This window comes from Giraffa tippelskirchi, chromosome 8, assembly GCF_054371585.1.
Source record: "Giraffa tippelskirchi isolate mGirTip1 chromosome 8, T2T-mGirTip1v1.2.pri, whole genome shotgun sequence".
Lineage (NCBI taxonomy): Eukaryota > Metazoa > Chordata > Mammalia > Artiodactyla > Giraffidae > Giraffa > Giraffa tippelskirchi.
Genome location: NC_137282.1, coordinates 163814578 through 163836171, shown reverse-complemented (window position 1 = coordinate 163836171; position 21594 = coordinate 163814578). Strand labels below are relative to the sequence as shown.

Genomic DNA, 21594 nt, shown 5'->3' with positions numbered 1-21594 from the left:
CCTCTCAGGCGAAGGCCCCACCTGTGCAGAACTCTTGCTTGCTGCGGGTGGGTTCCACACGTGTGTGTCCACCTGCCTCAGGCTGTAAAGACACGCTGTTCACGTCTCAGGAGCACACACGGAGAAAGCCAGGCCGCTGAACGATGCTCTCAGTGAAGCCGGATTTCTAATTAACCTCGTGCGGTTCACATGCACGGTGTCTGGCATACATTAGGCACTAAATATAAACTGGTTGAATGACTAAATAAAAATTAGATTTAAAAAGTGATCTAGTACTGAGAGGAGGTTGGAAATAAGTAGTGTGTGTAAGATTCTAGACCACAAGCAAAGGCATGGGCTCAGAGACCTCTGGGTAACCCAGGGGCCTGGCATGGAATGTTCCAGCAATATTTACCTTCCTTCAAGTCTCTTCTTCTAGCCCTCCCTGTTTCTCAAGCCTTCTTTTGAGATGGCAGGAGCCCTGTGGGTTCTAATTATAGTCGTAGACCGGACCGGAGCTGCCGTCAATGCCGCCTTTCTGCAGGACCTGGGTTTCCAGATGGGCCGCACAGAGTGGCTTATTGTCACCAGGAGGGGAAGGTAACGTCGCCGCTCGGACTCAGGAGGGCGTGCGGCCGGCGGGCTCAGGCCGGGGATCTCGGGAGAAAGCTAGTTCACTCCAAGCCGTGGATTTGGGTGACTTTTTGTTTGGGGTCCTTACAGTTGCTGCTTTTATAACTTGGAGACAGTATCCACAGGGACTGTGTTAATGCCGATTAAGAGAAAGGCTCTTTTTAATAAGAAAAGAGAAAAACCATTTGAAAGCCCCACAATTTCAGTTGTCTGGGATATAATTTCAAGTGAAGCGAATATGTGATTAAAACATCATGATTCCAAAACCGATCAGAGGAGGAAAGGGAATTGGCCGGGCCCTTCCCGGCTGCCGCAAACCTCAGCCTGCCGGGGTCCCGGCGCAGCCCCGCCGGGCGCTCAGGCGTTGGGGTTGGTCCTCATGAGCTCCACGTCGGCCTCCACCATCTCCCGCACCAGCTCCTGCGGGCAGGGCGTGGGCGCGGGTCAGGGGGAGCCCCGGCCCTCCTCGCCCAGCCCCGGACCCCCGGGGCCCCTCCCGCCCAGGCCGGAGCACCGGAGACTCACTCACATCAAAGGCGACCCGGGGCTTCCAGCTGAGCTTCTGCTTGGCTTTGGAGCAGTCTCCTTGCAGAAAGTCCTGCGGGCGGGACAGGGAGCATGGTCGGGCGGGCTGTGGCGGCCCCCGGCCCGGTCACCCGCGGCCCCGCGGCTCCTGCGGACGCAGCTGGGCGGGTCCCCGCCGCCGCCCCGAGTCCAGCCCCGGGGACGCGCTCTCAGGGCTGTGCGGGCCTCACCGTGGAGAGGGGACGCGCCCCCCCGCCCTCACCCGCGCCCCCTGCGGCGCTCGCTTCCCGGCTCCTCTCCCCTCCCCCAAGCCCCTCCCCTCCCCTCCCCTTCCTCCTCCCCCTCCCCCTTCCTGCCTCCCCCAGCCCGCTCTCCCAGCCCTCGCAGCCCCCCGCCCAACACCTGCCCCGCAGGAAGCAGGTCTCCGAGCCGCCCCCTCCCTACTGACCCCCGCTGCCGCCCTCAGAGCCGAGGTCCAGGCTATTCTGCCGGTTCCCTCCCTTCCTCGGAAATGCTGATCTCAGGGCTTCTCATCCCCCCGACTCCCCCCACCCAGGGGCCCGGGCTCCTCGGCCCCTCCCTCACCCCGGTCCCACCGCGGCTCATTTGCTCAGTGGTACGTTCTCTCCCCAGCCGACAGGGTCTTATCAAAATATAAAAACACATAAAAGAGGACGCGATGACTCAACTGGTCCTGCTGGGCCTCCCTGGACAGGGAGGGGCTGAGAACCGCCAGGGCCTCTGCTTGCCTCGCTTGCACTGCCTGGGAAGGGACCGGGGGAGAGTCCGGAGGGCTCCCCGCTGCCCAGGACTGAAGGGCGCCAGAACGAGGAATGAGAATTTCAAGATGCTTCCGAAAAGAAAGTGAGGGCAGGAGGCAGGAGAGAAAGAAGGAAGAAAAAGGAGACAGGCTCTGAAACAGACCAGGCTGGGCAACGTAAACCCGCATCTCCCCCAGGTGCAAACCTGCTTCCCCCAGGGGCCGCGAGATGGGAGCCCTCAAACAGAGGAGAGCGTTGGCTGCGTGAACACCGCCCGCCCCGGGGAAGACGTTCTCCCAGCCACGCGGTCTACCAAAGGACAGCCTCAAACCACGACAGCAAGGCGCCTAACGGATGCTCAAGCTGTAGCTGAAATGTTTCTGCCTCACTTCAGTCAGCTCAGGCTCTGGAAGGGGGATCCACGAGGGCAGGCGCAGGGGCGGGTGGGACCTCTGTGCTCACCCTGGCCCGGCCGGCTCACTCAGCCTGGATCCACGTCTGCACCGTTTGCTGGGGGCTGTTCCAGCACGGCCCTTCCAGCAGCTCTCCACCACCCAGCCTCACATTCAGGCTGGGCTCAGTCAGGCTCCCAAAGGGCTTCACTGAAGGGCTGCCTTGGCCTCCAGCATTAGTAACAGTCAAACAAGTTACTTCTGCTGGCCCTGAAAGTCCATGTGCAGAGTCGTCAGGAAAAGCAGGGTGCAGATATTACTGATTAGCAGTTTAACACAGTGCTACATGGAGCTGGAAATCCATGCAGGAAAACAAGTGAATTTGTTTCTCTCTCTTCTCCCGGAGTAAACACGTCTAGACTTTGAGGCTACTTCTGTTGGAGACGAGAGTCACACAAAGACACGCGTTTTGTGTCCCCAGCGGGAGCTGTGAAACGTGGCCCCAGGAAGCAGAGCCCCGGGCCCCGCAGCGGTCACGCTCAGCTGGGAGGGGCGGGCCGCCGTCCATCCCCGCACCTGCCACGGCTGCCAGCTCCGCGAGGGTGCAGAGCCCCGAGACCTGTGCCACTTTGCCTGGCTGCAGTAGGCTTGGAAAGGGCGCTCTGCATTGTAACTCTGTTTCCTGTATTTTTCTACAAGCAGCTCCTAATCTAAAAACAAGTAGGGAACGACAATTAAGGAAGAAGAAAAATGGCTTTCAAAAGCTCAGAAACAGACGTGCTACCGTGCAAGGGTTTCATTGAAACCAGAGACGCACCAGTAAAACTTCCCGATGCAGTTTTGAGCCCAGCTCCCACATTCCAGCCCGGCAGCTAGCTTTCGCCTTCTGCCAAGGCGCTGTCTCCCTGAAATTTAATTAGACCAAGAGATCTTGTGAAGGAAAAGGATGAGGTTCTATTAAAACAAAACGTCGGCTCTGGACGCCAGCTGCTGTGTCCGAGTTGACACCTAGACCAGCCCCTTCTAGGGAAGACAGGGACGCCCGGCTTGTTTCACACTTAACCCCTCTTGAGGGGCTTCCTGCTTGTCCCCAGTGAGTCCATTGGGCCTGCAAGGTTTGGGCCCCGGCTGGGGGTACCCGAGGCTGGCCGGTGGGGAAGGAGCGTGGGACATGGGGCCTGGGGCAGGCCCAGCATCCTTCCCAGCCGCAAACCCTCCTCACTCGCGTGTGATCGGCTCTGAGGACGGGCAAGGAACCAGTCCTGTGTTTTGCTCTCTGCTTCTCTTCTGACAGTTCAGTTCCTCCTTTATTTATAGGCTTAAAGCCTTAGTATGACAACAGGGGCTGGAGCTGGAGGGATGTGATGATTTTATGTACAGTTTCCCAAGCGCACGCTGTGCACTGGGTGGTCTGGACCTTTTCTTTAAAAGGGAGACGGGACCGCTCTGGGAAGAATGTGAGGCATTTCTGTGTGAAGACCACGTTTCCTGAGCTCCGGCTCTGGGTGTCCTCCCGTTTCCACGGCTGTTCCTTAGGTGAGCACTACGGTTTCAGCCTGTGATTTATTCTTGTCGGATTCAATTAGGGTTGGCCGAGAGGTTCCCAGCGGAGGGGCGGCACAGACGCCCGTGTCCAGACGCCCTGGCTCTTCCGGGTCCGCAGACTCTGGGGCGGCCTTCAGGGCTCATCCTCCGACGGCCCCGTCCAGCCCGGAGGCCTAAGGCCCGAGTGCCCGTGGGCGGAGTGGCAAACATGCAGGTAGGAAGCGTGTCTTGCTGCAGTTAATCTCTCCGGCTCTCCTGGTTTCTGTCCTCGTTACAGTGAAGTGATAAAGGGCCAGGCCAGACCCTGGAAAAGTCATTAGGCCAGTTCCTGAGCCCACAGCAGTCAACACAAAGCCGGGACAGCAGGCCGGCGCTGCCCGCCTCCACCCTCCTCAGCAGGCCGCCCTCCGCGCCTGGGCGGCGTCTCCTCTCTACCAGGATGAGAACACACCTTCAACGCCGGCGGCTTCCCCCCCTTCCCCTGTCCTCCGGTCATTATTCAACACATTCAGCCCTTGGATGCCCACCCACTTTCCTGAAAATCAGCCGGGGAAAGCCGTTAAACAGATTCTATCACATCCCTTTTTAAAGTTCATACCCTCATTTCTTTTGTCTCGCTCTTTCACTGAAGCTACATTAGGAAAATTTTTAATATTAAAGTTAACATCAATTTTATTTTCAAGTGATGTGTCTCCTTAACGGGGCTGCCTGTAGGCTCTCCGAGGGGCATCGGCTCAGGTGGAGAAACAAAGCGGGAGCTTTTTGGGCGGGAGGTTGTTCAGTGCCCGCAGTGCACACAGAAAGAGCTGGCCTGCAGCCTGAGCCCGAGAAGGGGCACAGACGCCCCGGACCGCAGAGGCTGAGCCACCTTCCGGGACCCACGAGCCCAGCGAGGCCTGCTCCACATTCATCGGCTTCCTTCCACTTTGCTTAAAAAAGCAAAACTGGGGAATGGCTGAGGTTCCCAGGGAATAAAAGAATGCCAGTGAATTTGGTTCCTGGTGTAACTTGATGCTAATGCCTTCCTCTTGGGGAAATGCTCCTTTTTAGAAAGACAGAACTGCTCACGAGGACGACAACAACAATGACAGTCAATGGGAAACGCTGTCCCGGTCCGAGTCAGTGAGAAGGATGAAAAGGGCCAAGCGGGGACCTTGCCTCACAAAGCCCGCAGGAGAGTCTGCCGCCCGCCGGCAGGTGAACCACCTCCTGCCCTCACGTGCATCCTTTGCTGCAAACCGACCCAGAGAGGCAGGGAGCGCAGCGCGGGGAGCACCGCTCACCCCGCCCGGACACCCGCCAGCGGCACCGAGGAGCTGAAGCCCGGCCTCCCCCTTAACGACAGGGTTGATAAGAGATGAGGAGAAAACAGCGGGCGTCTGGTCTGCTCAGGAAGCGGCCTCAGAGGGGCTGTCCGTCAGCAGGCTGCCGTCGGGGCCTGAACAATGCTGGGCTCTCCTGCGGGGAAATCCAGTCCGTCAGCACCGCCCCGCCACTGCTGACCCTGGAGATACAGGGCAGCCGGTGGGGCAGAGAGAGCAGCCCCACCCAGGGACGCTGGCACCTCCGCTGGGGGCCGCGCGGGCCTCAGGATGCGTGGTCCCGACCCCGGGGCTGGGGGGGGGGTGCGCCTGAGTGGGTCCCTAGGAAGCTTCTGGGCTGGGAACCATGATTTGTCATCTGGAAACAGCTACTGAGAGCTACCAAACCCAGGCCTGCAAGGCCACCTCCAGTGCACCCCAGACACGGGTGAAGACGTCTACCCAGCACGCACAGCTTTCTGGAAAAATGAATGAGAACACCGTCTTCCTAACACTGCTGCTGCTGCTGCTGCTGCTAAGTCGCTTCAGTCATGTCCGACTCTGTGCGACCCCATAGACGACAGCTCACCAGGCTCCGCCGTCCCTAGGATTCTCCAGGCAAGAATACTGGAGTGGTTGCCATTTCCTTCTCCAGTGCATGAAAGGGAAAAGTGAAAGTGAAGTCGCTCAGTCGTGTCCGACTCTTAGCGACCCCATGGACTGTAGCCTACCAGGCTCCTCCGTCCATGAGATGTTCCAGGCAAGAGGACTGGAGTGGGGTGCCATTGCCTTCTCCGCTTCCTAACACATCCACTTCTAAATGTGTAAATAAAGCCTATGGTGGTAAACAGAAAAAGCATTCACTTTATAAACGGAAAACCCAGTTAACAGCATTTATAGTGCAGCCTACGGAGAGATGTCTGCTTTCATTTGTATTTTGAAAATACGGTTAGCAGAAAGAGAAATGTGGTTAGGATGAAGGGGAGAGGCCGAGACAGCCGATTTTTACAGTGGAGTCCGGGGTGACAGAGCTTGAGCAAACGCCGTAGAGAAAGTCTTTACAGGCCGAGGTGAGGATGGGCGGCCCTCTCCTTGTGGAGTGGACACATGCCTGGTCCCCAGGATGGCTTCTGTCCCTGATGCCAGCCCCGGGCGTCCCCTCACAACCGCACACCCTCCCAGGGCAGAGGATCGGGCCCCCGAGAGGCCGGCGCCCCCGCCCCCGGGCCTGGCTCACCCGGGCTCAGTCTGTGCCCGGTCTCCCTCTTAGTTTTGGCTGTGCTGGTCTCCACCGGGGTGCAGGGCCCGCCCTCCAACTGTGGCGGAGGCGTCCCTCGTGGCAGGGCGCGGGCCCCGTCGTGGCGTGCGGGCTCAGTGCTCTGCAGCACGCGGTGCCGTCCTCCCGACTCTCCCTGTGGGATCGAACTCACACCTCCTGCTTCGGCAGGTGGACCCTCTACCACCGAGCCCCCAGGGAAGCCCCTGAGCCCGGGGGCTGTCTTCGCCCAGGTGGGTGTGCCCAGGTTGCTCTGAAGGAGCTGGTGAAGCTGGGGGTGAGCCTGGCCGCACACGCCCTGGCGAGGCGCCTTCTCCCTGCCCTCGGCCTGCTCCCTTCTCTGTCGGCTGTCCTCTGGGATCCGAGGTGCTCCCAGGGGTGACGGCCCCGGGAGAGCTCGGTCAGTCCTGCCGCAGGAGCTTCTGGACCCTGACGCCCTCGCTGATGGTCACTCTGAGCGGCGGAGGCGGGGCCGCTGGAGGTGGCAACACAGGGCTGGTTCACAACAGGGAGATAAGATTGTCGGTGAGCTCAGCACATCCCAGGCTTCAAAGCCAGCAGCGTCTTTGTCGGAAATGACTGGTTACTGTTAATAACTGGGTCGAGGGTGTGAAGATTACCCAGGCTGGTAGGAGGTGACACAAAGCCCGTGGAAAGGAGATAAACCGCCTCTAAGTGCACGATTAGAGGGGCTCTGACACAGCTGGCCCTTGGCCCCTGGAGCACGAGGCGGGGCGGCTCTGCCTCTGCCGTTCAGGCCCTTCTACCCTCCAAGTGCTGCATGTACACCAGCTAATTAAACCTCGAGGTGATCAAAATGCAACTCAGGAGATCCTGGATCTGCCTCAGGCGCCTGCAGCCTGACACGGGGTGGGGACGCCCCTCAGCAAGGGGGCCAAGGCCGCCCACCAGGGACCTGCACACGCAGAGGAAGGCCATTTCCTTCCCCGTTGTGAGGGGACCTACCGGGCCCTGGACACCCGTGCCCTCCATGCCCCTGATTAGTACTAACACATATGGGCTTCCCAGTGGCGCAGGTGGTAAAGAACCTTCCTGCTATTGCGGGAGACACAAGAGAGATGGGTTTGATCCCTGAGTCTGGAAGATCCCCTGGAGGAGGGCATGGAAACCCACTCCAGTCTTGCTGCCTGGAGAAGCCCATGGACAGAGGAGCCTGGTGGGCGTCAGCCCACGGCGTCGCAAAGAGTCGGACACGACTCAGCAACAGAGCACCGCACGGCGTTACCGAACATCGTAGATGCGTGGACACGCCAGGACGTGCGCAGGAGAATTTTCTCCTTTGGGACTTTCTCAGCCTGCAGAGGACATCAAGCTGCTCGGTTTCAAGAAACCCCGCTTCCGTAACCCTGCCGCGCCCCTCCCCACCGCAAACAGAAATGACGCGGCGCTCATGCAAACACATGTTCCCTCGCTGACTTCTGAAGAAATGCTGGGGCTAGCTCGGCCAGGGACCGCATCCAAATTCTTGCTTTTTGGCTGTTTCTCTGGGGAGTTTCTTAGTTGAGGAAAAATTAGGACAACTGCTTTGACACTTGCTAGTAAGGTTTTCGAGAGACCTGGTGGAGGATGTGCGTAAAGATGAACGTCAGGTTCCCGTGACTGTCCATTCTCTTGGTTTTCTGCCAGTGGCAGGTTTGCCCGGTTACCTGGGGTCTTTCCTTTCCTGTCTTTGTAAGAGAAATAGAATCCCTCCCCGAACACGGCCGCAGAGACGCTTAAACCCGACAACTTGACGAACGTTATGAAGCCACTGGGGGGTCGGGCGCCGGACCGGAAGACGCACGGCCCTCAGCCGGACGAGTCCGCCCAGAAAACACGGCAAGGACGAGCTCTGCGGACAGTCGTCGGAGAGGCAGAGAGCTCTCTGAGCAACACAGACGGAGCTGACAAACGGGACCAACGGCGTGCTGCAGCGCCGGCTGACCAGACGGCCAGAATCAGCCACACGCTCGCAGCCCACCGCGCGGGAGGTTCTCGGGCGGCGGGACTGGAAGTGTCGGGAATGAGCCGACCACAGGGCTGGCGGTACAGAAGGTGTGCGCTCACCAAAGCGGCCGGGCTGTCCCCTTCGGATCTGTGCGTTTCGCTGCACACACCTTGTCTCTCAAGAACAAAAGCTCCTCAGACGGTGATAGCGCAGAAACCACTGGGGAGACCCGGCTGCTTCCGTGGCTCGGCCTCGGAGCTGTGTGGCCTTGGGGGAGCTCCTCGACGTTCCTGAGCCTCAGGGTTCCAGTCTGTGAAGCGGAGAGAACGGTCGCCCACCAGGCGAGGCCCCTCTGAGGGTCAGGATCCCAGGTGGCAATGGCCGGCGTGTTTCTCTAAGGTCAGCTCACGGCAACAGCGGACTGGCTGTCGGAGCCTCCATCACCAAGGTGGGGGGAAAGCAGGGCTGCTAACTTCTTGTAGTGACCTCAGGGATGAAACTGTCATCTTTAAGCAGGTTGTCTTACAGCTTTGCTTTTATAGTTATGTCACTTTGACTTGCAGCCCAACCAAACTTCTATTTTCAGATCATAATTTTTTGAATAATGGTAACCGATTTTATGTTTGATTTTTCCTTCAATTATTGTAAGCATTTCATACGCTGTTGACTGCTGCCAAACATTTACTGTCTCAGACGCTGGGGAGGCAGCAGTGGACATGATGAAGCCTTGTCCTAAGCTTCGGTGTCAGTAGGAGGGCCAGTCAAGGGGCCGGGACGTGTGAATAAGCCCATCGAGGCCACAGGCGGTTCGGGGCAGACGCCTAGGAGGAGGTGGGCTTGAAGATCAGTGGGAGGTCCTTCCTGGAGCCGTGAAGTTCATCAGCGATTTGATGAGAGAAGCACATGAGGAGCCCTTGGGTCTCAGGGACAGAGAGGAGGCCCCCGAGTCTGCACAGCGTGTCCAGGGGGTCAGAGCGCAGAGGAGCTGGCGATCAGGGACAGAGAGGAGGCCCCCGAGTCTGCACAGCGTGTCCAGGGGGTCAGAGCGCAGAGGAGCTGGCGATCAGGGACTGAGAGGAGGCCCCCGAGTCTGCACAGCGTGTCCAGGGGGTCAGAGCGCAGAGGAGCTGGCGATCAGGGACAGAGAGGAGGCCCCCGAGTCTGCACAGCGTGTCCAGGGGGTCAGAGCGCAGAGGAGCTGGCGATCAGGGACAGAGAGGAGGCCCCCGAGTCTGCACAGCGTGTCCAGGGGGTCAGAGCACAGAGGAGCTGGCGATCAGGGACAGAGAGGAGGCCCCCGAGTCTGCACAGCGTGTCCAGGGGGTCAGAGCGCAGAGGAGCTGGCGAGGCACTGGCTTCCAGTGAATTCCCATCTGGGGGCCCAGGCCCTTCACAGCAGAGCCGCGTGGTCACGTGGTTTATTCAGTGGTCGCTGACGGTCCCTCAGAGGACATGCAGACCACTGGCCCTGGTTATGAACTAGCCCCCTCAGCGTGCTGTTGTTTCAAAGTCCGCTTTTCTGAGGCCCATGCAATTTTTGAAAGTAAGTATGGGATTGACTTCCAGCTCTGTGTCTTACAAGGGTGAGGAGTTCTTCTCACCTGGAGACTCTCACACACACCCCCTTTCCCTCCTAAAAATCTGCCAGTCTTTGTTATGCTTGAGTCTCTCAGCCTGGGACCATCTGGCCACTCTTGGGGGCCAAGGTCTGGACAACCGCCCTGCAGAGTCAGGACCATGCCCCGCGGGCGGGTGGGTCACGTCACCCACTGGGCCTCCCGGGCAGACGGTAGGGCCCAGCGCTGTGCCAGCACCCGCTGTGGGGGTGAGGAAGGGCTGACCCTCTCCTGGTCCGGCGAGGACACAATGGACCTCCTCCTGGAGGGCGGGTCTCCTCTCCTGGGCCACGGGCCCCTCCTCTGCCCAGAAGCTCTTGAGAGGATGGGACACAGCACCGCAACCTGCTTGAGTTTAACTGTTTTTACCCCAGTTCTCTGTGAGTGTGTGATGTAAAGTTCTGTCCCCCGGCTCCACATCAAGATTTGTGGACTTGATCAGCCTCCAACGGAGCTCAGAGTCTGCGTTCCTCGGGGCCCCGGCGTTGTGAGCACAAGCTTGGCTGGTGTCTCCGACCTCACCGTGGGTGCCGAGTGGGGCGGGAGCAGTGGGAGACCAGGGGAGGCGGGGGCACGGTGGGCACGCAGATGACCAGAGGGGGCGGGGGCGGGATTCGGGGAGAACACCTGGGGCGGGGGGGCTCCAGTGAGCGCCTTTCACCGCTTCCAGAGACGGCATGTGAACCGACGGCGCTATCAGCAAAGTTCCAGAGTCATGTTTTATCAGCGCGCCCTGTCTTTAGATAGCGCCTCCTTCAGATAGTGCCTCCTTTTCAAGGAAACGTCTCCTTTTCATGATGACGACTCAGAGGCTCTTCCAAAGGATGGCTTTTGTAAAATCACCTGCAATCTCCTCTATGGTTCCGAGGGACACAGTGGCTTGTTCTGAATCTTGATTCGATGCCAGGCCTCTGGGTGGAGGAGGTCTGGTTCACCCCACAGGGGAGGCAGGCCCGCAGTGCTGTCCACGCCCCAGCTGGCGGGCAGCCTCGCCATGCCCAGCCTGAGCGAGCAGAGGGTTAAGCCAGCAGTGTCCACGCGTCCTGCCGGCACATCCCCTCAGCCTGCGGCTGCGGCAGGAGTGGGGGGGGACCTTTCACATGACATCATAAAAGCCTGATTTATCACCAGCTACCAAACATCTAGAAAATCATAACATCCTTTCAGGAAAACGCAGTGGAAAATAATCAGGCTGACTTTGATGGAAGCTTCGGTGGCGATTCCAAGTGTGGCTGGCTGTCCGGCGATCCCAGCAGAGGCTGTATTAGTGGCCGCAGTGGCCATCGCTGCTGAGGCTGGGGTCCGAGCTGCGGGCCGCCCGCGGCTGAGATAAAACAGGAGCCTGTGTTGCCCTCTGCCAGCTTGCCCGAGTGCTTCAGTGCCTGTGAGAGTCATTTGGAAACGCCAGCCGTGCCCACACGGGAGGAATCACGGGTCACAGGGCTTGGGCACCACCTGCGTCACGTGACCCCACAGGTCACTCCCGGGACCCCGCTGTGCATGCTGTCGTGTTCCCAGAGCGTGAGCCCCGTCGAAGACGAGCTGTCATCCTCAGCAAGCAAGGGGCCAAGAGCTGACCTGGAAGAGACGCGCAGAAGCGTTCAGGGAGCTGAGGGCGGGCCCCTCCTGCAGGGATGCGCAGCCTCCGGGTGTCGCTCCTGCTAAGTAACGGCGTCAGATCTCCCAGCAGGAGCCGTGTCTTCTCTGACATGCCTGCGGACAGAGCCCAGACAGAGGGGCCCAGGCAGGCAAGCGCCTCGCGGGGGGCGGGTGGTGGTCCAGGACCCCAGCCACAGCAAGTGCACACGACCGTTGGCACAGGCCGTGGCCCACCTTGGCCCAGTGAAGCCTACTCTGAGGGTCCTGGGTCTCGGGTTTGGGAGGATGGACGGGGGGACACTGGGCAGGAAGGCCGCGCTGGACTCTACTCTTGCCGGTTTTGCTGCTTCCCCCCCGGGGTGTAGCTTGGACTCCTCGCAGGATCACGGGTGGCTGTGCGGGACCCCGAGAAGGTTCCTGAGAGGCTGGGGCTCAGTGTGGCCCCCGGAAGGGAGAGGTCAGAGGTGCTGAGCCTGGCTCCGAGCCGTCAACCTGCAGAGGGGCCTCTGGGCACGTGGGGCCGCCCTGACCCACCACTGCCAGCGCCCCCGCCCCCGCCCCCCTCCAGCCTGAGTTCCTGACAGAAAAGTCCCGCCCCTCCCCTCCAGGCCCGGCAGAGGAAGGCCGGGCCGGCTGCCCCACTTGCAGAGTTGGGGCAGGAAACTCCACAGCCTGGGCTGTTCTCATTGGGGTCCCTCCATCCACGTGGGCGGGAACGCAGGCAGCTGTATTTTAGAGCTGGTGTCCTGGTAGGGCACCCCTGTGGCTGAGACTCAGCGGTAGACATGGGGCGCACAGAGCGGTCGGGACACGGGCTTGGAAGCCAGCACCCCAGGTCACTCACGCGGTTGCTGGTGGGGACCGTCAGGGGTGGGGCTCCCGGGGACAGCCCAGGCTCTGCAGTCGGGGCGTCAGAGCCGAGTCCTGAAGATCAGGGGACCCACCTCAGGCCGCCAAGTGCAGGACAAGCCCTCCCCCTTAGAGGGCTCTGCTCTTCATCCGGACCGAGCCCACCCACCCTGCGGCCCCAGGCGCGCCCCCCACAGAACCCCGGGAGCGCGGGGCTGCGGCGCCTTCGGCCTTCCCGGGGAAAGGCAGTCTGTCCGTCCCAGCCCCGACCACAGCCTTGAATGGGTGCTGCCCCCAGCGACCGCCCAGGGGAGGCTGACTGCAGGACTGACCGCACTCGCCCCCGACTCAATGAGAACAGGCCTGGAGCTCTGAAATGTGGGTGATGGCTCGGGGCCGGTCACCTCTGGTCGCAGGTTTTCCCAGAGTCGTTCTTTGGAAGGGACGACCTAAGCCGTGCTTGTTCCGAGTGGAGCCTCACGTCTCTACCGTCCCGCGCATCACGGCGTCCACCCTGAGCAGCGGAAGCCCTCTCTCTGCGGCGTGGGGCCTCTGCGTGGCTCGCGCGTTTCAGGCTGCCTACAGATCAGCACCCGGCATGGGGGGAGGCGCTGGGTTATCTTATGACTGTGCAGAGCTGCTCCAAGAGGTACAGCCTGACCTTGCGGCTAGCGGCGCCACGATACTGATTGTATATGGGAGAAATCCATGACAAGCATCAGCTCTGATAACCCGCGTGCCTTGCTCTTACAGTGAAGTTTTGGACACCTGGTAAGAAAATGCAGTTGGATTTTCCTCCATCCTTTATTGCCTCCTCAGTTAAAATGCAGAGCTGTTGCAGGAGAATCATCAGAACTTTTAGTTTCGCGATACTTTAATTCATGGGCCGTTGAGCTAATTACCACTCCTAAATGATAAAACATCGTAACTATTAACAATTTTAAATGAACGTGGTTTAGTAAAGCAGCTGCGTTTTATAGGCCTATGTGTAGACGGCGGGACACACTGGCGGCTGCCTGTGTGCTGAACTTCCCTGCTGAGAGAGGACCCGACACACGGACGGTCTTCTCAGAGTTCTCCGAATCCACTGCTCTGAATTCACGGCTCAGGGCTATAAAGCCAACGCCGTACAAAGTCAGAAATAAAGAGATCATGCCCTAACTTTAAGGCATCCTTTTAAAATCTCGAAATGTAATTACAATTCTTGCTTTGTTTAAAGTGTCAACTTATAGTCCTGTCTATGGAATACCATGCATGTGCAGCTTTTGCTAAAATTCACTCCCCCCCCGGCACGGGAGGCGTGCACCCTCAGCCTCAGAGTCCCGACCCCACGAGCCTGCGATGCCCCCTCGGGAGCAGGTGCAGGAGGAGAGAAGCCCGTGCTCCTTGGGGCTCACAGTGTCGTCCTCTGACTCAGCTCAGCCCAGGTCCCGAGGACGCGCCATTCGCTTCTTAACAGATGGGAGAACTCAGTTTCAGAGGTCAATTCAGGGGTCAGAATATCTGATAACGTCTCAGCCTCTACATTTAACAGTTATGTTAGGCCAGCAGCATCAGACCTTCGGGGAGCACAGTTAATACCGCGTTTCGGCTTCCCTAATAAGACGGCCCTTCAACCACGATCCCAGAGGAATGACTCCTGTCCTGCACCACCACGGCAGGCTGCCCCAGAGCAGGTGCGGCTGCCCGGGGCTCCTGCCCATCTCCACACCTCCCCGAGTGGCCAGAGGGCATCTCCTGCTCGGTCAGGCCAGGGACACAGATCCGGGTGACTCTTCCCAACCACCTCTTCCTTAGACTGAAGGCAAGTTTCTCGTATCCTTCCTATAAAGATATTTATGTTGCTTCAAAGATGGCCCTTAGATGTCATGGTCCTGATGGCTTTTCAAGAAAATAGCTCTAATGTGTCTTGTTTCTTTACGTGGGTTTTCTAAGAGTTTTCCCAGCTCATCTTTCAGAGAGCCCTCAAAGGCCTTAAAGCACGAACCGGCTTTCTGGCCAGTCTCCTGGCCTGTGAGCCTGCCCCCCACCTTACGGGAAGGGCCCCCTGTCTGGCGCTGGCACCACAGTGGCCCCCCAGGCCCCAGGGTCCTCGGGGGTGCGGGGAGGACTGAGGCTGAGGGCTCCGCCCTGACCCACCCAGACTCCGGGGTCACCGACACGATGAGCTGCTCCCCAATGTCCCTCCGAGGACACCTCCCGAGCCGAGGCCACTCCCCGCGACACACTCCCGTCTCTGCCTATAAATGGAAGGGGCTCTCTGGAGCGCTGGCCCTTCCTGGTGCCCACGGGACACGGGCGCTGTGCCCCTGCCACCGCGACCAGGTAGACCCAGCGCTACTCCGGAGACCCCGGACGGGGTCCTGGCGCTTTAACTGCCAAGTAGGATAATACACGAGAGGAGCCCACCAGACTCACTGTCTCTTAAAGAGACGCCTTAAAGAACCGCGACAGTCTCGTCAGATGGAAAAAAGGACACGTGAGTGGAAGGAACAGGAAAATGCCCCATGGGGGAGCGAGCCCTCCGGGGCAGGGCCAGGTCTGCGGAGTGGGACCGAAGCTGCTGTCCTGCGCCCCGTAGGTGACATCCAGGCCCAGCCCCGCGGGGCTCCCCTGGGAGGGCGTCTGAGCAGCGCTGGCCACGCTGGGCTCCTCCGTCCGGTGGGGCTGGCTGCCCCAGGCCTATCCCCGCACACCGGTGGCCCACACTCACCCCTGGCCTGTTCCCGCCGCGTCTGCGCTCACCCCTGTCCTGCAGGTGAGGACGCTTGGTGACAGGCCTGGAAGGCCAGGCTGATGGGGGCTCCTGAACACGGCCGTCCCCAGCGCCCTCGCGCCCACGCGGCCCCGGCCGGCATTTCCAGTCTGAGCAGGCGAGGGACCGACAAGGCAAAGAGACGTTCTCCTGAAGGGCCCTCTGAGATGCTCTGGGAGCTCCACTCCTGGGCCCTGGGTCCCTGCAGCCCCACCCAGGGTGCACAGCTTCCCTGGTGCAGGGGCAGCTGCAGGCGCCTGGGACCAGGAGTGGAGTTATGATGGGCCAGGGGTTACGATGCACGGGGACGGCCCCCAAGGTCACTCACCCCTGTCTCTGCCTGTGCCGACCACGGACGCACACTCAGGCCTGTAGTTAGGGTCACAGGCCTGACTGTCAGGGGGGACCTCGGGGCCTGCTGCTTAGGCTTCAACAGAGCGAGGTGCGGGGCTGAGCGTGACCAGGTGTCCGGAGCCCGGCAGACCGGCCGCCCTGTGAGCCCGTGTCCACCCTTGTCCCTGCCCCGTGCACAGCGCTGCACAGATGCCCTTCCTCCCAAGTGCGCGTCGGCAGAGACCCTGAGCTGCACCACGGCCTGCCGCCTGTCCTTGCCTGTGCATTGACTGTGCACAGACAGACAGACACACACACACACACACACACACACGCTGCCCCGGCCACCTCCCACACCTGCCCAGGTCACCTGTCTGGTCCAAGAGTCTCCCTCGATCTCGCAGGCTTGTGTGTCTTACTCTAACCATCCAGTCCGCCTCCAGCTCACAAACCCACCAGGCTTTCGGCTCCCCTGACTCTCCTGCGCGCTCAGGTCAGTCCCCAGGGGCCCCGGAGCCGTCAGATGCGGTTTCCTCCTCTGACCCTCAAGGCACCACGTGATGGATGCCCTCAGCCAGAGTCAGTTCTCATCTCGGTTCCGACTTATTCACATAGTTTGCTTATCGCTCAAACTGGGCTGTAGCCCATGCGAGGAAAAAAGATTAATTTTTCCTTTGCTCTATGATCAAAGATGGTGCTGTGTTTATAACCGGACTTCAAAAACAAGTGCAAAAGCTACAAACATATGGAAAGACATCCCATGTTCATGGATTGGAAGATTTAATATGTTTAGAGGAAAACACCACCAAAGACATCTACACAGCTAAATGCAATCCCTATTAGAGCCCCAATGGAACTTTCTTTTTTTTTGCAGAAATAAGAATCTGTCCTAAAATTCATACGAAATCACAAGGGTCTGATAATAGACAAAGGACTCTTTAAAGAGAAAAACAAAGTGGGAAGTGTCACACTTCCTGATTTCAAAACTTATTACTGAAGCCATGATAGTCTGAGCTGTGTGGTTCTGGCATAAAGATAGATGAATAAACCAATGCAATAGAACACAGATCTCAGAAATAAACCCGCACACGTGGTCAAATGATAGAATGGCTAGAAGAAAACATAAGGGGAAGATTTATGACACTGGATGTGGCAATAGTTTCTTGAATATGACACCAAAAGCACCAGAGTAAAAGCAAAAATAGATAAACTGGACTACATCAAGGTTTAAAACTTCTGGATATCAAAGGACACAATGAGCAGGGTGAAAATACAACCTCCTGAAACGTAGAAAATACGTAAAAACTGTGCATCCGAGAAAGGATTCATATCCAGAATAAACACAGAACTCCCACAACTCAACAACAGCAAAACAAACATCCTGACTGAAAAATGGTCAGAGGACTTGGATCGACGTTTCTTCAAAGAGGACACAGATGGGCAATAAGCAAATGAAAAGATGCTCAACATCACTAACAAGTAGGGAAGCACAAATCAAACCCACACGGGGCACTACTTCACCCCCATTCAGACAGTTACATTAAAACAGACAGACAACAGCAGGGAATGACAAGGGCTGGCGAGGATTGGGGGACTGCAACCCTTGCACCCTTCTGGTGGGCGTGTAAAATGGTGCAGGCACTGTGGGGACAGCACGGAGACGCCTGAAAAATAACAGATTCAATACATGACCCAGCGATTCTACTTCTACTTCTGGCTCCCTATCCAAAACTCTATTTTACTCCTACTTCTGGGTGTCTATCCAAAGAACTGAAAGCAGGGTCTTGAACAGACATTTGCACACCCATGTTCGCAGAAGCATCATTCACAATAGGCAGAAGGTGGAAGCAACCCAAATGTCCATACACACAGCGGAACATCATTCAGTCTTAAAGAGGGTGGGAACCCTGACCCAGGATACAGCGTGGATGGACTCTGGGGACACTGTGCTCAGAGAAATGAGCCGGATACAGAAGGACAAATATCACCCGTCTCCACTCGCAGGCGGCCCCTCGAGGAGTCTGTTCCTGGGGACAGAGACGCAGGGTGGGCTTCAGGGGCTGGCAGCAGGGGAGCGGTGGGTTATTGCTTAGTGGGGGCCAGGTTTCAGTTCTGGGGAGGAAGACGTTCCGGAAGCACAGAGGTGATGGCTGTGAAGGTAGTTAAGGACACAGGACTCCACACTTGAAAAAGGTTAACACGGCAAAGTTTATGTATACTTTACCACAAAAACTCCATCAGTACCCAATTTAGAAATGAACAGACCACTTGTATCCAGAATCACTAAGTCTCCTTTATCCTTCAGAAGGCGGCACACCTGAGCCTCAAGTCTCACGTCACCGGCGTCCAGCCCGGGGCTGGGGACACCACGAGCCTGGTCACTGAGCTAAAAAAGGAGCAGGACCGACACACGCACCCCGGCTCTCCTTTCGTTTCTACGGCTGCTCACTCGCTATTTCACGGTCAACTGACATATGTGTGTGTATCCTTTTAAGTGAAGAATTTCCCTATTTAAGTACAATATTTATATTAGCTTTAAGGTTGAAAGCCCTTAATATTTTAAACACAAAACTAGAATGAAGGGTAAAATGACGCCTGTTCATACGGCCCGAGAGCGTTCTGTCTGCCTACGTGTATAAGGTCCTGGTGGTCAATGGTCAGAGTCAGGGCCACGTGTCCGTGTGCGGCCGGGGGCTCCCTGGGGAGGGAGCGGTCTGTCCAGTCCGGACTCTGTGCTGAGTCTCCTGGGAGAGACAGGTGCGCAGTGCTGTGGGCGAGCACGGCCCCGTGAGCGGGCATCCCCTGAAGCCACAGTGACGTCCGGCCCTGGGCCAGGCCCCACGCGAGGGTGGCGTGGTCCCCGCCCCAAGGGCCCGTTGTGGTCCTAACGCAGGCCCTAACCAGCACCTCAAGGACACGTGTGTCTGAGATACATGTCCGTGCTTCCTGCCTCGGTGAGAGGCGGCCCTGTGCAGCTCCCCGGCAGCGAGGTCCACAGCGCAGCCCCAGCCCGCTTGACGCTGGACTCCAGGGCCTGGAGGGAGTCTCAACGTCTTCACACGGAACCGGAAGGAGTGGGACTCGTGGAGTCGGAGGCTTACAGCGCGCATCGCCCAGAAGAGGCAGGGCCGGGGGGACCCTGGACACCCCGCGGATGGCGCATGTGCGTCTCCAGACAAGCAGAGGACGTGGGAGACGACGGTGCGTCTGTGGTGAGAGTCTGGGCGGGAAGCTGGGCAGAGGCCAGACTCCGCCTGTCTGATCCACAGCTGCCCGCTCCCCGGTCCACCCTGGTGTGTGAGAGGTAGGCGACACGACATCACAGAACAAGACAGCAAAGCGGAAGCCCAGACCCGCTGTGAAGTCCTTGTGCAATGGACATAACCACAGAGGAGACACAGACGCGCCCACACACAGCACCGGAGCTCTCAGCAAGCTGCACGGACACCGGGCGCGGGGCGTCCGTCCCTCCAGCCGGGGCCCAGGGCTGCACGGACACACGGGGCACCCGTCCCTCCAGCCGGGGCCCAGGGCTGCACGGACACACGGGGCACCCGTCCCTCCAGCCGGGGCCCAGGGCTGCGCGGACACACGGGGCACCCGTCCCTCCAGCCGGGGCCCAGGGCTGCGCGGACACGCGGGGCACCCGTCCCTCCAGCTGGGTCCCAGGTCTGCATGGACAACGGACGCGGGGCGCCCGTCCCTCCAGCCAGGGCCCAGGGCTTCGTGTGATCGGCGCTGGCCACGGCACATGGCCCTCTTCTCTCATCTTGATCTTGAGACGTGGCCCAAGGGGACCACAGGATCCAGCAGGCGGTTTCCACTTTGCCCCTGAGCATCGCCACATGAGGGGGGAAGGTGACCCCGACGGGCACAAGATGCAGCCCCCCACCCCACCCCTGCTCCTAGAAAACTGCCGGGAGCCCCCGGGTGGCCAGCGCTTGGCACCGGCCCCAGCAGCATCCTTCCGGGTCGTGAATCCACTGCAGTGGACTGCAGCACAGGCCGGGACTGTGAGAGCCAGTGGTCAGCGGTGATGGACCGAACAGCACCCGGCAGGGTCCAGCAGTCCTCGAGGACGGTCATCAGGCACCTGAACAAGCGACCAGTTTCGCGTCGTCAAAGCACCGCACATGTGGTAATTACTGAGCCTCATAATGCCGTGCGGCGTGGCTCAGGTCACCTCCACCGGATACACGAGGAAGCAGGCCGGCTGAGCGGGCTGCCAGAGGCCACACGCCACGCCGGGAGCGGGCGGGGGACGTGAATTCGGGGCAGCTGACCCTGGTCGCTTGGGGTGCTGGGGTGCCATCAGCTGGTTCACCTCACCGGGGGCTCCCCGCCCGGGTCGGGGGCCGGGAAGCAAGTAGCAGGGCGACAGTGGACTGTCAGCGCCCGCCCTTCTCTGGCTGGTTGGCCTGACGCACGGGGGGAACCTCTGCCACGGTGGACCTGTGTGCGGTGGACCCCCCCGTTGACTGAACAGAGGTTCCTGGAAGAGGGAGGAGGGGCAGAGACATGCAGCGACGCGCAGGCCGAGTGACGAGCACGTTGAGAGGCCCCAGGCAGCAGAGCTTACACGCGGCCAGCTTTCCACAGCGTGCTGCCATGATTGCAGAGGGCACCTGCCGAGCAGTCCCAGGACACTGGACCCCGGGGCCGGGGCCCCCTCTGGGCTGGACCCCCACTGGAGGAGTGGGGGAGTCACCCCATAAAGCCCTCGCTCCTGGGGTCACAGCATCCTTGGAACCTGGCCCTGGAGGACGGCAGAGTGAGAACAAGCCTCTTCTCTCCTCGATAGCAGGAACCTTGGCCCCTGGTCAGTGGTCCCCTGGCTGGGCCACAGTCGCCCCGGGCGCCCCTGGGGCAGGGCCCCGGCAGGTCCGCGCGGCCGGACGAGGACGCACGCGGTGCCCACCCGGAGGCTGGTCTGGGGGTTCTGCCGTGTGGGGGGCAGAGCGGGAGGAAGCGGGGCTGCTCCGTCCACTGCCTGCAGGCGGCCGCCCCTCCTGATCTGTCTGGACCACCGTTCAGGACCGAGGGTGCCCTGGGCCTCTCCGCCCACCATTAAATCCTGCTCAATCACAGAGGTGAACGCAGTCACGCTGGGCAGCCAGATGCTATCGCCGCAGACCCTCCTCATAAACCGCGGTGAAACTCGAGAGCTTGACGAGCGCGGCTAAGCAGCTGCACCTCTGACCCGACCGCATTACCCCGGCCCCATCAATCCCGCGTCAGCATAAACAGCGTTCCCAGGGCCCCTCGCCACGACAGCCGCTGAGCAGCGGCTGACAGCCTAAACATTTTTTAACAGCAATCTTGTCCTACAACACCAAGGGGATTTGCCCGGTATCTGGGGCTTTATAAAACCAGATGAACATGCTGAAGGAATTAAAATCCTTTAAAGATGACAAATGGATGGTGACAGTCCTTTCTGGAGCCCAGGGGCTGTGATGGCAGCACAGGGTGGGAGAGGTGGGCTGAACGTCTCTGGTTTTGCAGGTGACACACCTGCGTCACTTTTCTCCTGTCTCAGGGGTGTGTGTGCGCGCTCACTCAGGTCCAGCTCTCTGCGGCCCCCGGACTGCAGCCCGCCAGGCTCCTCTGTCCATGGGATCCTCCAGGCAAGAACACTGCAGTGGGTTGCCATGCCCTCCTCCAGGGCATCTTCCCCACCCAGGGACTGACCCTGTGTCTCTGGCGTGTCCTGCCTTGGCAGACAGGTTGGGTGCTGAAGGTGGCCATTCAAGAAAAAAATGTGTCCCACTCATCAGCGGCTTGGACATTTCAAAAGGATGGGACACACCCATCGTCCTGGTTAGGTTTTCCTGATGAAGGGGGGCCTTCCCTGCGCAGACCCTGAGGAAACATTCCCGGGGTTCCCCATCTGTGCTTGAGGCCGAAGCTCGGGGAAACCAGGCCCACGCGCGGGGCCGGGACGAACGAGGAGGGACCAAGGCCTGTCACTTGTTTCCCAACATCACAAACAGATGAGACTTAGTTCCTGCAAGAGGTGAGGGTATAGTTACGATTGGAATATATTTATGAATACCCTTCCATGTAATGTTATTTCAAAAGAGAA

General features: G+C 59.3%; 1 protein-coding gene across 6 annotated transcripts in view; it reads right to left on the bottom strand.

Annotated features, from left to right (window-relative positions):
* Positions 1-749: 749 nt before the first annotated feature.
* GMDS (GDP-mannose 4,6-dehydratase) overlaps positions 750-21594 on the bottom strand; it is a 415668-nt gene continuing 394823 nt past the window's right edge. For 3 of the 6 annotated variants that reach the window (XM_081523637.1, XM_081523641.1, XM_081523645.1), the window contains 2 exons: positions 1138-1210; positions 750-1032 (listed from right to left, as the gene is read on the bottom strand). In XM_081523637.1, coding sequence (XP_081379763.1) covers positions 932-1032; positions 1138-1210 — 174 coding nt within the window. In that variant the 3' untranslated portion in view covers positions 750-931. The remainder of the gene's footprint in view (positions 1033-1137; positions 1211-21594) is intronic. The other 3 variants (XM_081523638.1, XM_081523639.1, XM_081523640.1) reach the window with 1 other exon arrangement.